The sequence below is a fragment of the Myxocyprinus asiaticus genome, chromosome 46 (assembly GCF_019703515.2).
Source record: "Myxocyprinus asiaticus isolate MX2 ecotype Aquarium Trade chromosome 46, UBuf_Myxa_2, whole genome shotgun sequence".
Taxonomy (NCBI): domain Eukaryota; kingdom Metazoa; phylum Chordata; class Actinopteri; order Cypriniformes; family Catostomidae; genus Myxocyprinus; species Myxocyprinus asiaticus.
In genome coordinates, this window is record NC_059389.1 from 5,862,410 (window position 1) to 5,880,284 (window position 17,875).

General features: G+C 39.3%; 2 protein-coding genes across 3 annotated transcripts in view; both read right to left on the reverse strand.

Moving 5' to 3' along the window:
• Positions 1 to 10,158, reverse strand: part of LOC127435577 (tyrosine-protein phosphatase non-receptor type 9-like) — a 29,512-nt gene extending 19,354 nt beyond the window's left edge. The window contains exon 1 of the mRNA XM_051689130.1: positions 9,803 to 10,158. Coding sequence (XP_051545090.1) covers positions 9,803 to 9,835 — 33 coding nt within the window. The 5' untranslated portion in view covers positions 9,836 to 10,158. The remainder of the gene's footprint in view (positions 1 to 9,802) is intronic.
• A 1,508-nt stretch (positions 10,159 to 11,666) lies between these two features.
• snupn (snurportin 1) lies at positions 11,667 to 17,400 on the reverse strand. 2 transcript variants are annotated; one of them, XM_051689132.1, is made up of 9 exons: positions 17,344 to 17,400; positions 16,866 to 17,030; positions 16,521 to 16,698; positions 15,349 to 15,453; positions 15,175 to 15,271; positions 14,965 to 15,062; positions 14,745 to 14,822; positions 12,607 to 12,687; positions 11,667 to 12,457 (listed from the first exon to the last, which is right to left on the reverse strand). In XM_051689132.1, exons 2-9 carry the CDS (start codon positions 17,021 to 17,023, stop codon positions 12,155 to 12,157), a joined length of 1,098 nt encoding a protein of 365 aa, XP_051545092.1. In that variant the 5' UTR covers positions 17,024 to 17,030; positions 17,344 to 17,400; the 3' UTR covers positions 11,667 to 12,154. The 2 variants fall into 2 exon arrangements, with proteins under 2 accessions (XP_051545092.1, XP_051545093.1); XM_051689133.1 differs by lacking the exon at positions 17,344 to 17,400 and adding an exon at positions 17,202 to 17,329.
• Between the last annotated feature and the right edge of the window lie 475 nt (positions 17,401 to 17,875).

Here is a 17,875-nt window from a genome sequence, read left to right on the forward strand (position 1 = left end):
AATCTCACTTTTTGTCCACTTTCTTTGTTTGTTTGGAAAAGCTCTATGGCTGAACTTGATTCAATCATGGACAGTGGTTCCACATGTTTGAAATGAGTTCTTAACTTAAAATTACTATGTAATCTAAAAAAAAAACAAAAAACATTTTGTGTAGAAAGAACCTGGACGAATTGGGTAAACCAAAATTTAGACATGTCAATGTAACTCAAATAAATCTCTTTTATTTCTTCATGTATTAACTAGTAAAAGTTAATGTTAGCATGCTAAATACATACTGGTTGGAAGCACTACATTTAGTAACTATGCTATGATTAGCAATTGCTCAACGAAGCGAACAATCAATTTCATGTGCGACGTCTACCTGTCCTCATCGTTAGCTCAAGCTCCACTCTTCACCATAATGGTAACCCCCAAATCTCCAACATAACAAAACATTAAACACTAACAAGTATCCCCCTTTATATTCACCTTGCACAAAAATGACATAAAATAACACTTAAGCCCTAGGGAGACTTCCTTTTTGACTTGAACACTCAGCGTCTGTGTAGTTAAATACGAGCCAGTCAATACACAGGCGTTTGGCGCACGCGCGCTGCAACTGCTATGAGATATTACGCTTTCTCTACAGAGTTTAGACCCATAAAAATGTCTTTATATTCTTTCAAACTCGAGTTATACAAATGCAGGTATAGCCAGACCTCCACACACAAGCTCTCTTCTTGACTTGCACATCCAATGTTGTTTTTACCGTCATCTACTGATGTTAAGTGGAGATTACATCATCTTCTAGCGCTTCTTCTTGACAGCAACGGTTGAAAATGTAAGTGTTGCCACCTTGTGGACCCAAAAATAGTGCAAATAACTTCAGGCGCATTCTGCGTGTTCAAAGACGCACGGTTAGACAAATTGGGCCGCGCACGTTCAGTGCTTGTGCACTCTGCTGATGAGGAGATTTGCGTCACGCGCCTGACCGAAGCATACTTTAGGCTTTAATTTGAACATTTACTCTCCCTATCGAGTCCCATGCAAAGCATGCTGGGAAATGGAAATCTCCTGCCCAGTTTCATCAATGCTACATTAACATAACAAAAAATATTAATGTAGTCAAACTCAAATGGATTAAGATAACTTCCATTTTACAAATTTAAATGGATAGAACGCAATGAAATCAAGTTGTGACAAAATGCTTTAGTTAGTAGATGGAACAAGCAGCAAAAATCCTTTAAGTGACTCATTCAGACAGACTTAGAAGACTAGAACTTCAGCCTAGCTGTGTGATACTATGAAGCACAACGGATAACTTTTCTTCAAGGTTCTGGTCAACTACTACAGCTTCACCAAAAAGTTCTGCTCGTTCAGTTGAAGACAAAGTTTAATAAAAATAAGCTCATTCTCTCTCGGTTTCTCTCCAGAGGTTCCAGTCCACCCACTTGCACAACACTGTATCCTTAAAAGGGCAGATAAGCAGCATATCCAGGCAGACAGCCCTGAATTCTGCAAAATTCACCCCGAGATGAACTGTGCAGTTGTGCAGGCCTCTGGAATCAGCAACTAGAACTCCAGCTAGATACAGTTCTGGCTCACTGTCCAAAGTTCATCACAGAGAAACACACAGGTCATATCTGACAATTTTAATAAATTAATTTTGTTCCTTTAATCTGTTGAAATATTATTCAAGGTTTCTTGCAACAAAATCAGTCGCAGTTTAGTTTTCCATCCTCTCTCTGACCCTCAGAATTAAACAGGTTGTTTTTGCTTCTGTACCTTTAAGACTTCCTTATATGTTAACGACCTCTGTTATGATTGATTAATCTGTTTGCATACAAAATAAGTAACAATGTGTTATTGAGTAAATGTGGGTGGTCATATGTTACCCAGGAATACCTAGGTGTGGTTCTTTTTGATTAATAATTTGAAATGATTAGCGAATCATTTTGAGTAATTAATCTGAATCGGCTTGGATTACTCATTCCGACTTGAAATGAGTCAAGAACCATTACAGTGTTAAGGAAATTGATACTTACTGGGTAAAAAGAATTATTCTAATTCATCTACAAATTATGATGTACTGACATTTTTGTTTGTTTGGTGATATTTATCCTATTCATGCACATCCCTGAAATTCTTGACCTAGGAGAACTTGGCTAGTCGAAGAGCGTTGATGATTGGTTAAAACTAATCTTAGGCGTAGTTTGGATGTGAAGTTCTTTTTTTTTAAACGAAATCTTGCATAGTATAAATGCAGGCTTCGCTCTTCTAGGGTGTTTTAGTTCATTCAAGAACGTTTGGCTTCTTCCATTGAATAAATTAGGTTTTATGTTATCTTTTTGAAAGCAATGGTAGAAAATTTATATTTTGTAAGGTTAGTCTATACTGACTGGTTGTTCATATGACAATGTTTAGTAAATGGTACATAGTAGCAGAGTTTTATTACCCATAAATTAAAATTATAAGTGGTTGACCGATATGGGTTTTTCAATGGGAGATGCCAATACTAATATCTAGAGAGCAGGATGGACAATGGCCGATATAAGCTAAATGCTGATAAACATATTACAATTTAATAACAGCAAATCAGATGTACACAACATTTCTAAAGTGAAACAAACACTTTATTGCAATATTTACTCAAATTTGCATAAACCTGTTGAAACATTGACATTTCGACCGATTAATCGGCATGGCCGATATATCAGTCTATCACTAAAAATTCATTTACTCATCCTCCAAAACCATGGGCAGAAATTAAGGGGGCGCTCAGGGAAAAAATGCCACAAAACAAATGGCAAAAACGTCCCAGCAAAATGCAGGGGGAAAAAATGCCCTCGTAATTAATTCTTCTGTTTTTATTTGTAACATCTGATATACACTCACTTGGCACTTTATTAGGAACACTATACTAATACTGAGTAGGGCCTCCCTTTGCTCTCAAAACAGCCTCAATTCTTCATGGCATGGATTCCACAAGATGTTGGAAACATTCCTTTGAGATTCTGGTCCATGTTGACGTGATTGCATCACGAAATTTCTGCAGATTTGTCAGCTGCACGTTCCTGTTCTACCACATCCCAAAGATGTTCAATTGGATTCAGATCCGGTGACTGGGAAGGCCACTGAAGAACAGTGAATTCATTGTCATGTTCATGAAACCAGTTTGAGACGACTTTTGCTTTGTGACAGGGTGCCTTTTCATGCTGGAAGTAGCCATTAGTAGATGGGTAAATTGTGGCCATGAAGGGATGCATATGGTCAGCAACAATACTCAAATAGTCTGTGCCATTCAAGCAATGATTGATTGGTATTAATGGGACCAAAGAGTGCCAAGAAAACATTCCCCACACCATTACACCACCAACATGGACTGTTGACACAAGGCAAGTTGTGTCCATGGATTCATGCTGTTTGTGCCAAATTCTGACCCTACCACCCATGTGTCTCAGCAGAAATCTAGATTCATCAGACCAGGCTACATTTTTCCAGTCTTCAACTGTCCAGTTTTGGTGAGTCTGTGCCCACTGCAGGCTAAGCTTTCTGTTCTTGACTGACAGAAGTGGAACCTGACATGGCCTTCTGCTGTTGTAGCCGTTTGCCTCATGGTCCGACGAGTTGTGCATTCTGAGATGCTATTCTGCTCACTACAACTGTATAGAGTGTTTACCTGAGTTCCTGTAGCCTGTTGACCTCTCTCATCAACAAGGTGTTTCTGTTGCAGAACTGCCGCTCACTGGATGTTTTTGGAACCGTTTGGAGTAAATTCTAGAGACTGTTGTGTGTGAAAATCCCAGGAGATCAGCAGTTACAGAAATACTCAAACCAGCCCATCTGGCATCAACAATCATGCCATGGTTGAAATCACTGAGACCACATTTTTCCCCAATTATGATGGTTGATGTGAACATTAACTGAAGCTCCTGACCCGTCTCTGCATGATTTTATGCATTGCACTGCTGCCACACGATTGGCTGATTAGATAAATCGCATGAATAAGTAGATGTACTGGTGTTCTTAAAGTGCTCAGTGAGTGTAGTTCCTAATAGGCTATTCCATTTTTGTCCTAGTTATACATATTATGGCATAAAATGAGTTGATGTTGATTGAATTTTTAAGGTAATAGGTAACAAATTCTGAATCTTGAAAATTTCTATTAATGAACTGATTAAAACTGAAGTGGTGGTGGCGTAGTGGACTAAAGTGCATAACTGATGAAGGTTGCTGGTTCAATCCCCACAGTCACCACCATTGTGTCCTTGACCAAGGCACTTAACTCCAGGTTGCTCCGGGGGGATTGTCCCTGTAATAAGTGCACTGTAAGTTGCTTTGGATAAAAGCGTCTGCCAAATGCATAAATGTAAATGCAACTGATGTGACAGAGGAAACAAATGCCCTAATAAAAGGTAAAAATTGCCTCGGAAAAACAAATTCAGGGGCAAATATTGCCCCTTAATAAAAAAGTTAATTTCTGACACTGTTCCAAAACCTATATTACTTCTTTCTCCTCTTCTGTTGAACACAAAATTCGAGATGTAAAGCAGAATTGTAGCCTCATTTTGGGGTGAGCTATCCCTTTAATTTAAAAAATGCTATAAAATTGTATTGTTATTGTTGAGCAAGTTGTTAGGAAACACTGTAATGCACTCATGCTTGTAATACCACAACCATGAAGACTTTTAACACTTTAGATACTTTTGCATTTTGGCATGTCGTTACTGAACAGGAAGAAAAACATGTCATCCACTTGACTCTCCTCTATCTTTTTATTCTGTTGCATTCTCTCTCTTTTTCTCTAGTGTTCCTTACCACCTCCCAGTCTCTCCGCATTGCTCCAGTGGAAATGCTTTTAGTAGCTCATGTCCCTCAGGGCATCAGAGCACCGGGTGCTGCCAATCCGGCATCTAATTACTCTCTCACACTCATACAGCAGGAACCATCCGACCCGATAAAATGTTAGGCAGAATGTTTCATCAGTCAGCATTCACTTTCACTGCATCGTTTTTCCATACAATGAAACTAAATGGTGACTAAAGCTGTCAGTGACTAACATTCTGCCTAACATCTTCTTTTGTGTGCCACAGAAGAAAGAAAGTCATAAAGGTTTGGAACAACATGTGAGTAAATGATGACGGAATTGTTATTTTTGGGTGGCCCACCACAAAATATAATTGACTCATTCCTCATAATAAAATAGAAATAAAAAAATTAATAAAAAAAAAATATCACAGTTACAGCAGGCATTTGCAATGAAAGTAAATGGAGCAGGGCCATAAGCATTAAAATACACACGGTTTTAAACATATAACCACAAGATATAAACTTTATACAATAAAATCGAGTACTAACCTTATCTGTGTAAAGTTAGGCTATGCAAAATTACAACTTCGTAAATCCCTGATTTTATCACACTAAAATTATGTTAACAGGTAAAATGTTTACATCTTGTGCCTATACTTTTAAAACAGTGCATATTTGAATGTTTATAGACTGGTCCCATTCACTTCCACTGTAAGTGCCTACTGTGACCATGATTTTTCCTTTTTTTTATGAACAAAGGATGAGTCAATCTTTTTTGTGGTAATTAACATTAGGCCTCAAATGCTGTTGATTGAGCTTAACTTGAATTGAACCCGGAACATTTCGGGTTGAATGAATGAATGAATGAATGAATGGTTGACTCTGGTTTATTTAAATGAGATTCAGCAGCAGGACAGAGGAAACAGAGATGCCTTGTTAAAGAAAACCAGCAGACACACTTTCGCCCATCTATAAAAACCGGTTACAGAATTTGTTTAAACTCTAAAAGTTTTCTGTGTGGGTTAGGTTTAGGGTTAGGAGATAGAAAATATAATTCATTCAGTTTAAAACAATAGAAGTCCCTACATTGAAAGAAAAACAAAAGTATGAGAATGTATGTTTCAGGTTAAAAGATTTTGGGGTTAAATTTTTTTGAGTATTTGTCATCGCAGGTTACAGACCAGTTTTGGAGTTATATATCACCGGTGTTTCCATTAAAGATGCTCTGCAAGTTTTGAAATAGCAGAATGACAGCTCCACTTTATTTCACGAAAACACTGATTCTGTATTTACTTATTTTGTATTTTTGTTTAATTTCCTGTTTGGAGTACATCTGAACTATGAGCCGAGTCTTCTTCCTCTCTGCCCACCCCTATTAGCTGCATTATTCCTCTGCAACGATTTCATGCATCATCATTAGAGTTTTATATAACATCATGTTATGTGAAATGATATCAAACAACTATTCAACAATGAAAATTGATGTCTAAATGTTTTTTTTTTGTCAACATTGTCGATAAGGTTGACTGATCGTTTCAGCCCTAGTATTTGTCATTGCGGGTTAAAGCCGTTTTGAGTATTTGTCTTCGCGGGCCAAAGCCGTTTTGAGTATTTGTCGTCGCATGTTAAAGACGTTTTGAGTATTTGTCGTCGCGGGCCAAAGCCGTTTTGAGTATTTGTCATCGCGGGCCAAAGCCGTTTTGAGTATTTGTCATCGCGGGTTAAAGCCGTTTTGAGTATTTGTCGTCGCGGGCCAAAGTCATTTTGAGTATGTCATTTTGAGTATTTGTCGTCGCGTGTTACAGCCGTTTTGAGTATTTGTAGTCGCGGGCCAAAGCTGTTTTGAGTATTTGTCATCGCGGGTTAAAGACGTTTTGAGTATTTGTCGTCGCGGGCCAAAGCCGTTTTGAGTATTTGTCATCGCGGGCCAAAGCCGTTTTGAGTATTTGTCATCGCGGGTTAAAGCCGTTTTGAGTATTTGTCGTCGCGGGCCAAAGTCATTTTGAGTATGTCATTTTGAGTATTTGTCATCGCGGGTTAAAGCCGTTTTGAGTATTTGTCGTCGCGGGCCAAAGTCATTTTGAGTATGTCATTTTGAGTATTTGTCATCGTGGGTTAAAGCCATTTTGAGTATTTGTCGTCGCATGTTAAAGCTGTTTTGAGTATTTGTCGTCGCGGGCCAAAGCCGTTTTGAGTATTTGTCGTCGCGGGCCAAAGCCGTTTTGAGTATTTGTCGTCGCGGGCCAAAGCCGTTTTGAGTATTTGTCATCGCGGGCCAAAGCCGTTTTGAGTATTTGTCTTCGCGGGCCAAAGCCGTTTTGAGTATTTGTCGTCGTGGGCCAAAGCCGTTTTGAGTATTTGTCGTCGTGGGCCAAAGCCGTTTTGAGTATTTGTCGTCGTGGGCCAAAGCCATTTTGAGTATTTGTCGTCGTGGGTTAAAGCCGTTTTGAGTATTTGTCGTCGTGGGCCAAAGCCATTTTGAGTATTTGTCGTCGCGGGTTAAAGCCGTTTTGAGTATTTGTCGTCGCGGGCCAAAGCCGTTTTGAGTATTTGTCATCGCGGGCCAAAGCCGTTTTGAGTATTTGTCATCGCGGGTTAAAGCCGTTTTGAGTATTTGTCGTCGCGGGCCAAAGTCATTTTGAGTATGTCATTTTGAGTATTTGTCGTCGCGTGTTACAGCCGTTTTGAGTATTTGTCGTCGCATGTTAAAGGCGTTTTGAGTATTTGTCTTCGCGGGCCAAAGTCATTTTGAGTATGTAATTTTGAGTATTTGTCATTGCGGGTTAAAGCCGTTTTGAGTATTTGTCTTCGCGGGCCAAAGCCGTTTTGAGTATGTCATTTTGAGTATTTGTCGTCGCGGGTTAAAGCCGTTTTGAGTATTTGTCGTCGCATGTTAAAGGCGTTTTGAGTATTTGTCGTCGCGGGCCAAAGCCGTTTTGAGTATGTCATGTTGAGTATTTGTCGTTGCGTGTTAAAGCAGTTTTGAGTATTTGTCGTCGCGGGCCAAAGCCGTTTTGAGTATTTGTCATCGCGGGCCAAAGCCGTTTTGAGTATTTGTCATCGCGGGCCAAAGCCGTTTTGAGTATTTGTCATCGCGGGCCAAAGCCGTTTTGAGTATTTGTCGTCGCGGGTTAAAGCCATTTTGAGTATTTGTCGTCGCATGTTAAAGCTGTTTTGAGTATTTGTCGTCGTGGGCCAAAGCCGTTTTGAGTATTTGTCGTCGCGGGCCAAAGCCGTTTTGAGTATTTGTCATCGCGGGCCAAAGCCGTTTTGAGTATTTGTCGTCGTGGGCCAAAGCCATTTTGAGTATTTGTCGTCGTGGGCCAAAGCCATTTTGAGTATTTGTCGTCGTGGGCCAAAGCCATTTTGAGTATTTGTCGTCGTGGGCCAAAGCCGTTTTGAGTATTTGTCGTCGTGGGCCAAAGCCATTTTGAGTATTTGTCGTCGCGGGTTAAAGCCGTTTTGAGTATTTGTCGTCGCGGGCCAAAGCCGTTTTGAGTATTTGTCGTCACGGGTTAAAGCCGTTTGGAGTATTTGTCGTCGCGGGCCAAAGCCGTTTTGAGTATTTGTCATCGCGGGTCAAAGTCGTTTTTATTTTTTTTTAATTTTCCCCTTTTTCACCCAATTTGGAATGCCCAATTCCCAGTGTGATTTTTAAGTCCTTGTGGTCGCGTAGTGATTCGCCTCAATCCGGGTGGCGGAGGATGAATCCCTGTTGCCTCTGCATCTGAGACCATCAACCCGCGCATCTTATCATGTGGCTTGTTGAGCGCGTTGCCACGGAGACATAGCGTATGTGGAGGCTTCACACCACCCACTGCGGCATCCGCACTCAACTCACCACGTGCCCCACCGAGAACGAACCACATTATAGCGACCACGAGGAGGTTACCCCATGTGACTCTACCCTCCCTAGCAACCAGGCCAATTTGGTTGCTTAGGAGACCTGGCTGGAGTCACTCAGCACGCCCTGGGATTCGAACTAGCGAACTCCAGGGGTGGTAGCCAACATCTTTTACTACTGAGCTACCCAGGCCCCGGTTAAAGCCGTTTTGAGTATTTGTCGTTGCGGGTTAAAGCCGTTTTGAGTATTTGTCGTTGCGGGTTAAAGCCGTTTTGAGTATTTGTCGGCCGGGTTAAAGCCGTTTTGAGTATTTGTCGTTGCGGGTTAAAGCCGTTTTGAGTATTTGTCGGCCGGGTTAAAGCCGTTTTGAGTATTTGTCAGCTGGGTTAAAGCCGTTTTGAGTATTTGTCGGCCGGGTTAAAGCCGTTTTAAGTATTTGTTGCTGCAGGTTAAAGGTAAGTGTTTGACACTTCCATTTAATTGTACCATTGACTGTTTGATGTAGCAGATTAAAGTTGTTTTTGAGTGTTTTGTTGTTTCAAGATAAGTTTTAAGCATTTTTCCGTTGCGGGTTAAAGGTGTTTTGAGTATTTGTCTTTGCAGGTTAAATTTGGTTTGAGTGTTTGGCACTTCACTTTAAATTAACTGTTGAGTGTTTGATGTAGCAGATTAAAGTTGTTTTGAGTGTTTGTTGTGTCAAGCTAAAAGTGTTTTGAGTATTTGTCAGGTATTTAGTCACCTGGACAGTGTTTTCTCTGTTGTTATTTCAACACTCACAACCTCAGTGTCCAGTAGAGTTTCTACCCTTACAAAAATCATAGCTTACACCAAAATACCATAGTTGCAGTTACTGTTACTACAATAAAACTATGGAAACTTGGTATTTGCCAGTACTGTCATCAAGAGGGGAATTTAAATTACAGATTCTGAAAGCTTCTCACACTAAAGGAGATCCTATACGCATGTATTATGATTTAACAGTATTATCAACAACTGTAGTAACTATTGTTCTGTGGAGGGTCGCGGGAACTAAGGTAACCATCACAAATTACTATAAGGGTGTTTTAATCAACTGGACAGTGTAACTGGGTTGCTTAGCAACAGAACCGCTCGAACAGAGAATCAGTGTTCTGGTTTCTAGAGTAACTGGATAGTGATGGTATTTCTCACCTGCTCCTCCTCTGCGCTCAGACGGCCAGCCATCCTCTCTTCTCTCCTTTACTCCGCAGGAGGATCTGATTACAGCTCAGCCAGATGTTTAGATCGGACTCTAGAGATCAGACCGGGGTTTTTCAGGCCCGTTAGCAGCGATCAGGCTAGCACGAGCAGCAGAGCTTTAGTCCGCCCGCCTGTGTGACGGAGGGAGAAATTCATCACGGCGCTCCGCCGAAACTCACAAAGGCCAGTTAGTTATAATGTATAAGAAATAATAAGCGGTCAGCTTCGTTTTAATAAGGCGCTTTCATGTGAGAAGGCGAATGCAGATCTGACGCTTCTGAAAAGCAGCAGTGAAAGATGAAAAATGTCGTTCCCCCTGCCGGTCACACTGGAGAACTGCAGTTTAATGTCGCTCCTCCTCTCCATTCATAAAAACCTTGGTGTGCGTTCGATTCGTTGTAGCGAATCGGTTCGTTTCAAGGAACCGGTTCAAAAAATGATTCACCAATGCGTTTGAGTCGTCAATCAGAACTTTAGAAGTGTTCTCATGAGTCCCATATATTACGCGTTATTCTTTGTAATATATTAAGTCTTATTTAAACACATAGTTTGTGAGTAGTCACGAGACTGTCACTAACTTTCTGCCCAACATTTAATTTTGTGTTTTACAAAAAGAAAGAAAGCCATACGTTTGGGACGACTTGAGGGTGGGTAAATGACGACAGGATTTTCATTTTTAGTTAAACTAATCCTTTAACGGTATTTATCATTACGTTTTTTGACGATTCGCGCGGTTTTTATGCTGCCGAGTGACTTACAAACGTATTGAGAATCGGTTCGACCGAATCGTTAAAAAGAACCATTTCAACTAAACGATTCTTTCGCTTATCGGACGTCATTAAAACATTCAATACATTTTTCACTGAAAGTTTCCATTCTGTTCAGATATTGTGGGCGACAAAAAGGCACAAGGGAAAGAAATGTTCAATTCTATACTGGAAATGAAGTGAATTTAACTGCTACAACGTGGAGCTTCCTGTGGGCGGGTTTCCATCGGAGTGATTGACAGGGGAGCATTATGACATCATCCTGGAAATATGCAAAGTGCTTTTACTTTCAGAGAGGACATACACAGACTGTCTGTCACAGCTCCAAAGTAAACTAGATAGAAATAAAAGACAACATAGTGAGTCAAGATTTGATTTCAGAAGGCTTTTCATAGTTGTGTCTCAAAATCTCATTGTATGCCTCAAATTCTGTCTAAGTAGGGCTCTAACTAGGGTCTGGAGACACAGTGCATGATTTAAGTAGGCTTACACTGTTAACATGTTTTTAATAGATGACAAGTTGTACTAACAGCCAGTAATGCTGATTCTTGTTTTGACAGACACCGTGTTCAGTGTGATCTAGGCTGACAGGTGCTGTGTTCCTGGAAAGCAGCCACTGACTAATAACCAAACTCTCCAGTTAAACCACAGTCATCTCCGATTACGCTCTGGTTTTTCTGCGAGATGTGACCTGGTGGTTTCATATCACTAAATGCAACCTCACTGAAACATACCGGCACATTTTTCTTCCTAAAATGAGCTTTTTGACATTAAACCAAAATAAATTTTGATGAGGCCAGCATTTCATTATCAAAAAACAGCCCCTAAAAGTATACTTATTGCTGTTGCAATGATGCAAATCAAAACGAAACATTATTTAGTATTTAAAAGCTCAATTTGCATTTATTTTGTATACATTTCTATGCACATAACAAATGTATACAAAATATATATTGTATATTTTAAGGATGTCAAGAAAAGTGCTATTACCCAATTATTTTGGAATCAACATTGAAAATTGACATTTTGAAATATTTTAGACAAAGAGATGAAAGAAACAGACAGTAAAACTTTAATGAAGTTGTAACACAAATTTAAAAAACGATTCATGGGCTCTCATCAGCTGAATCTTATGATCAATTTAAAAAGCTACATTTAAAATATCCAATAAAGAAATGCATGACTGAAAAGAGCAGGTGAATTTAACAGAGAATGAGGGTTGACTACCAAATATAGCTGTTAATGTACTAAAATAATGTGCAAATAAGCAGAATAGTGAATATGGTTTTAGAAATGGGCCCCTCTGAGATAACCGAATTGCAATTTGATAATAGAGCATTTTAAAACCCAATTCATCCACATCACTGTCCTCTTGAAATTAGATTATCCTAGTGATGATCTTCATGCCTGAATTCACCCAAAAGCACTGCAGTTCCTCAAGCCCAAACACAATCAAGTTCTAGACTAAATCATTTTTCACAGATTTGAGAAAACATGCTCTCTATAAAACCAGTTCATGCTGTCTTTTTCCTGAACCTCACACGTCCATGCTCTCTTTCTGAGAAGAGTGTGAGTTTTCTTGCTGCGTCTCTGGCGTGGAGAGGTGTTCCAGTTCATATCGGCCATTTTGATCTGCTGGCCGAACTTCTGTAGATGTTTTCTTGTGCTCCAGGATCTGTTGAAGTTGGTGGCTGGCATATTCAGGCTTGTTGGTGAGGGGGCACTGTGGCACCTCTATGCCCAAGATATCATTCACCATGTAGGGTCTGAGCCAGCCCACTAGCGGAGTGCTGCCCGGGGTGTAGTGGGTCTCTTTGTGGTAGAAAAGAAGGCCGTCCACCTAGAGTAGAGGAGCAGATTTTGTTTAAGGTCACTCAAGAGTTCTTCAACATGAATAAAACATTGTGAATAATCAGCTAAATCAATTTTTTCATGCTTTATTTGGCCACCAATAGGATTAGCAAAATAACAAATAAGGGACGTTCTTACCGCAAAGCTGTAATCATGTGCAAGAGCTTTCTGGATGGACTCTGTTGAACAGCTGATGCTGCTCAGACTAATAAATCGGAACTGCAAAGAGAGGGCAAACCATGAACCAACACAACCATAAATACAAGCACAAAGTTCAGCCTGGGGTCATGTATCAAGAGAAATCGAAATTCATAAAATTTGAAAATAATAAAAAATGAAATAATAATAATAATAATAATATTTTGAAGTAACAACAGTCTTAACTGAAAACATTCTCCCAAGTCCAAAACTACCATTTATTCAAACTACGCAGCAAAAAACATTGTATTGTAAAAACTGATGTTTTTGGGGCTGTGTGAAGCACCTGCCACTCTGCATTTGATTTTGAAGAATCCAGACATTGAAAATGTATGGAGCCCCTTAGAAGACAGGGAGGGAATTTATTTTCTGAAAAAGTTTTGTGTTCTTTCGCAGTGAGCTTTGGGTCCTTTCGCAGTGAGCTTTGCGTTTGCTCACAATATAAATGTATGAAGCCCCTTAGTAGAGAGGGAGTGAATTTATTTTCTGAAATAGTTTTGCGTTCCCTCACAAATAAGTTTTGTGTTCTTTCGCAATGAGCTTTGCATTCTTTCGCAATGAGTTTTGTGTTTGCTCACAATAGAAATGTATAAAGCCCCTTAGTAGAGAGGGAGTGAATTTATTTTCTGAAATAGTTTTGCGTTCCCTCACAAATAAGTTTTGCGTTCTTTCGCAATGAGCTTTGGGTCCTTTCGCAATGAGCTTTGGGTCCTTTCGCAATGAGCTTTGGGTTCTTTCGCAATGAGCTTTGGGTCCTTTCGCAATGAGCTTTGGGTCCTTTCGCAATGAGCTTTGGGTCCTTTCGCAATGAGCTTTGGGTCCTTTCGCAATGAGCTTTGGGTCCTTTCGCAATGAGCTTTGGGTTCTTTCGCAATGAGCTTTGGGTTCTTTCGCAATGAGCTTTGGGTTCTTTCGCAATGAGCTTTGGGTTCTTTCGCAATGAGCTTTGGGTTCTTTCGCAATGAGCTTTGGGTTCTTTCGCAATGAGCTTTGGGTTCTTTCGCAATGAGCTTTGGTTCTTTCGCAATGAGCATTGTGTTCTCTTGCAAAAATGTTCTTTCACAATTAGTTTGGGTTTTCTTACACTAGTTTTATTAATCCCTTTCTAAAATTTACGATGGTTTTACTACAGTAACCATATTTTAACTATGATATTTGTGATAAAATCATTTAAATAAATGGCCACAGGAAAACAAAAACAATGGTAACAAAATTCATAATCATAGTAACACCATTTAAAAAAAAGAAGAAAAAAAAAAAAAGTTCCTACAGTCATGGTTACCGGAGTTTTACTGTGGTCAAACCATGGTTAATTTTCATAAGGGTCTTTTTTTTTTTTTTGGCAACCACAAATTAACCATTGTGTTACTATAGTAAAACTGTTCTAATCATGTTTTTTTTTTGGGGAGAATGATTATAATTTTTATTTCCATAGTTTTGGTTTTTCTGTATTTACAATAAACACTGTGGTTAGAATATGGTTACTTTAGTAAAACCATGGTGAATTTTGTGGTCATGGTTTTACTACAAATCCCATAGTTTATCTATGGTTATTGTAGTAAACCATGATTAATTTTCATAAGGGATGGATAAAGCTATTGCAGGGGAACAATAGGGAAATCAATTGGGTAGGAACACACAACTGTTTCAGGAAATAAGTTCCACCAAGTCCTCTGAGGGACTTTTTAGAAATGAGCTGCTAAAGTTTATTTTTAACAAGGTATCTGAATATTTCGGTTCAACATGAACAGTTTGAGCCACACATTTCAGTAAGGACTGTTTTATTAATCTGTCACAATGTAAAGTTTGCAAAGAGGCAGGATGAAGGATGTTGCAGTTAAAAACTATATTGGCCTGACAGCAAACGCACAGCTCACAAGTGAGTGCAGTAATAAACTACAACTTCTGTGCAAAAAACACCCCCTTTTTTCTAAGGGTCAAAGAGAGGGTGGAAAATTGTCGTGAAAAACTAAATTATGACAGTTTTAGCACACAAAAACCTTGACTAACATTATATGCAAATCACTTTAAATCAGTTTTCTTTTTTCCTAGAGATTAGCAGTTATTTTTTCACTTACAGGATTAATCTTGGAAATTTCAGAAGGACCTTCAACCTCTTCCACTTTAGATTGCAGCCAGTAGAATCGGAACTCGGTCTGTAAATAAATTAGTTTTTACTTTTAATTGTGACTGACATCCATCTACGAATTACTACTGTATAATTGTAATAATAATGAGTTAGGGTTATGTAAATGTTCAGCATAAAATACTGTAATCTCAGACGGAAGCATCACTCACAGAACAGTCATACACAGGATGTCCCCTCCAACACATGACGTCCAGGATGTAGTATGTTCTGTCCACTTCACTGTATATGCAGTCCAGGATGGTGTAATCTATATAAAACATATTTATCAGTTTTGTTGTCTAGGATGGCTCAGAACTGTGAACAATAGCACTCTAGCACTCTCTAGTGTGATAATTCTGCAGGACAGGTGAGGTGCAGACCTTTTCCCAAGGCAGAGTTGTGTCTATTGCCACCAGGGAGAAGAGAAGGAAATCGATTGACACAGTAGCCGCTTTTAGTGTAAGATGATGTGGATCCCTGAAGTAAAAACAACATATATGAACAGAATGTTTATCTCATGAATGAGAAGGATTTGAAACGTGACTTGTCCAAACCTTGGAGGCAACGACGAGGGAACGTTTCCCAACTGGACAAACTACCATCAGCCAGTCAGAACTCAGATCAGCAGGAACATCCACCAGCCACTCTGACAACATCAGCTGGAGAAGAACATACAAAGAGAAGAAAAAAAAAAAAGTCTGTTAATTATGTCCTAAATCAGCATTATCTCAATTAGCTTGTATGTGGAGCTTAATTACAATATATTAACATAAATGATAGCATTGTAATTGTATATTTGCATTTAAAGTGGCCAAATTCTACACTTTTGTAGCATTTATTTCTTAGTCAAGGTTCAGGGTTCCCACCCTTTTTAACCATTGAAATTCCATGACTTTTCCAGTCATTTGGGATTGCTGCATATGGTTTTTTTTTAAAACAATTTTGATTCAGACCAACAGCCTAATGAATCAAACAGACCAATTTGTGACCATTTTAAGATAAAATCATTCTCAAAAGAATGAATCGCTCACAAATCAGAAATAACTATGACTTGTGAGCAATTTTATTATTATTTGTATATTTTAAGTAGAGGAAAAATAGAAAAAATGTGTCTTTTTTGTGACTTTTCAATGACTTAAGATTTTATCAATTTCCATGACTTTTCCATGACCTCTCCTGTCATTTTGGATTGCTACATATGGTTTTTTAAAAACAATTTTGATTCATACCAATTCGGGAATGAAACATTCAGACCGATTTGAGAACCATTTTTAACGTTTTCTCAAAAGAATTAATCGAAATCAAAATTTTAGGCAGAAGAAAACTAGAAAAATATCATTTGTGAACAAATCAGAAATCACTATGGCATTCGAGCATGTTTTTTATTCTAGAAAACTAGAAAAGTGTAGGCTATTCTCTATAGAAACTTGAAACCATGATTTTTAAGATTTTGTAAATTTCCATGACTTTTCCAGGGCTGTAAATCACAACAGTAAAATTCCCTGATATTTCCAGATTTTCCAAGACTGTGGGTACACTGAGGGTTTCTTGATTGTAATGACATTTTTGCATGACCATTTCCCCCCCCATCCCTTAGAATTAAACAGGCTGTTTTTGCTGCTGTCCCTTTAAGACTACTAGATGTAAATAACCTCTGTTAGGAATTGGTAACATTTTGGCATATGAAATGCAACTCTGTTCAACTATCAGTGTGTTTTATAAGCACCTGGTTGGCGTAATGCCTCGGTAACTTCTTCTGCTCGATCTCCATTCCCTCCTCCTCTGCGCTGTTCTCCAGCTGCTGCTGACTTTTCGTCTCTTTATCCTCCTCATCCTCACTGTCTGCTCCGGTCCAGTCTCCATCCGCCAGCCGACGCGCATGATTCACATAGTTCAGCCTCTTTCTGCAGATAGAAAGCATCTCTGCATTAATTCTCCAGCATCCATCTTCATTTTCATGATACAGACCGTAGATCCTGACTCTTAACTTTGTTATAGCATTCAAACATAAACCTCCAGTGTTCTGATCCCTACATATTTCAGCATTTCTCACATGTCTGAAGAGACTCACGCTTTCTGAAGCTCCAGGAACCTCCTGCGGCGTTCGCCCTGCTCCAGAACACTGTATTTGCTCTTGTACTGGGCCAGGCGTGGGTGAGGAGCAGATGTGCTATTTGGGTCTCTGGAAACAGAGAAGCTGGTGGACAGAGCCTGAGTCAGAGCCTCCATGATGGACCTGTTACAACACACACACAACTGTTCAAAACATCCTAGAGACACTAAAGTATGCAATAATAAGTGCTTAATATGTATTTAAGAGCAATGAGAGTTGTTTTAAGCGCATCACCACCAACACCAATCACCCATTTTACATAAAGGTACAAATAAACACTAGTATGTTACATACAGATAAACAAACTAGAGTGTAACAGCAAACACGTGATCATCACACTGCCACCAGAGTTGCTCTAAAGCCCTTTCTGGAGCTGATTATAATCAACAAAGAGAATTTTAGAGAAACAAGCACAAAGACAGACAAAAACACACACCTTCCGCAGAGATACGCACATTCAAACGCATTGGCGCGCTGACGTCATCGTGCCTCATCACAGCCGACCAAAACTCATCACGGAGTTTACTTTCGAGGCCTGTCAGGCGAGCTAAAATTTTCACGGGGTTTAGATTTATTCTATTTTAGAGCTGCTTGGATTTATTTCTGTATTGTTTACAGTAAGTCTTGGTTTTGAACAGAAAGACAGGGTTTCGACTGACTAAGAAAACAACAGCTAAAATCTCAGTATCAAGTCCAGGGGTGATTTCGATTATTTTGTTCATAAAATGGTAAATGATTGCGACTGTTAAGCGTACAATTGTCCATGAGTTTTCCACAAAGCGGTTTTTCGAGTTAAGTCAGTTCACTCGGCGGCCATATTTGGAACGCTCACGGGCATCTATATTCTATGTAAACAAGCGGCATGAAAGTACAACTCCCATCTACTTGGATGGGGAAAGACCGAAAACTAGGAAACGGTTGGTTAAGATTACGATCAAAGAACATATTTCAAATCAGCAGTAAAATCT

Coding starts and splice junctions, on each gene's coding strand:
- snupn (XM_051689132.1), bottom strand. CDS start 17,023: ATGGAGGCTCTGACTCAGGCTCTGTCCACCAGCTTCTCTGTTTCCAGA. Junction 14,823..14,964: donor ATCCTGTGTATGACTGTTCT/GTGAGTGATGCT, acceptor ATTTATTTACAG/ACCGAGTTCCGATTCTACTG. Junction 12,688..14,744: donor AAATTTCCAAGATTAATCCT/GTAAGTGAAAAA, acceptor CTCTCTTTGCAG/TTCCGATTTATTAGTCTGAG.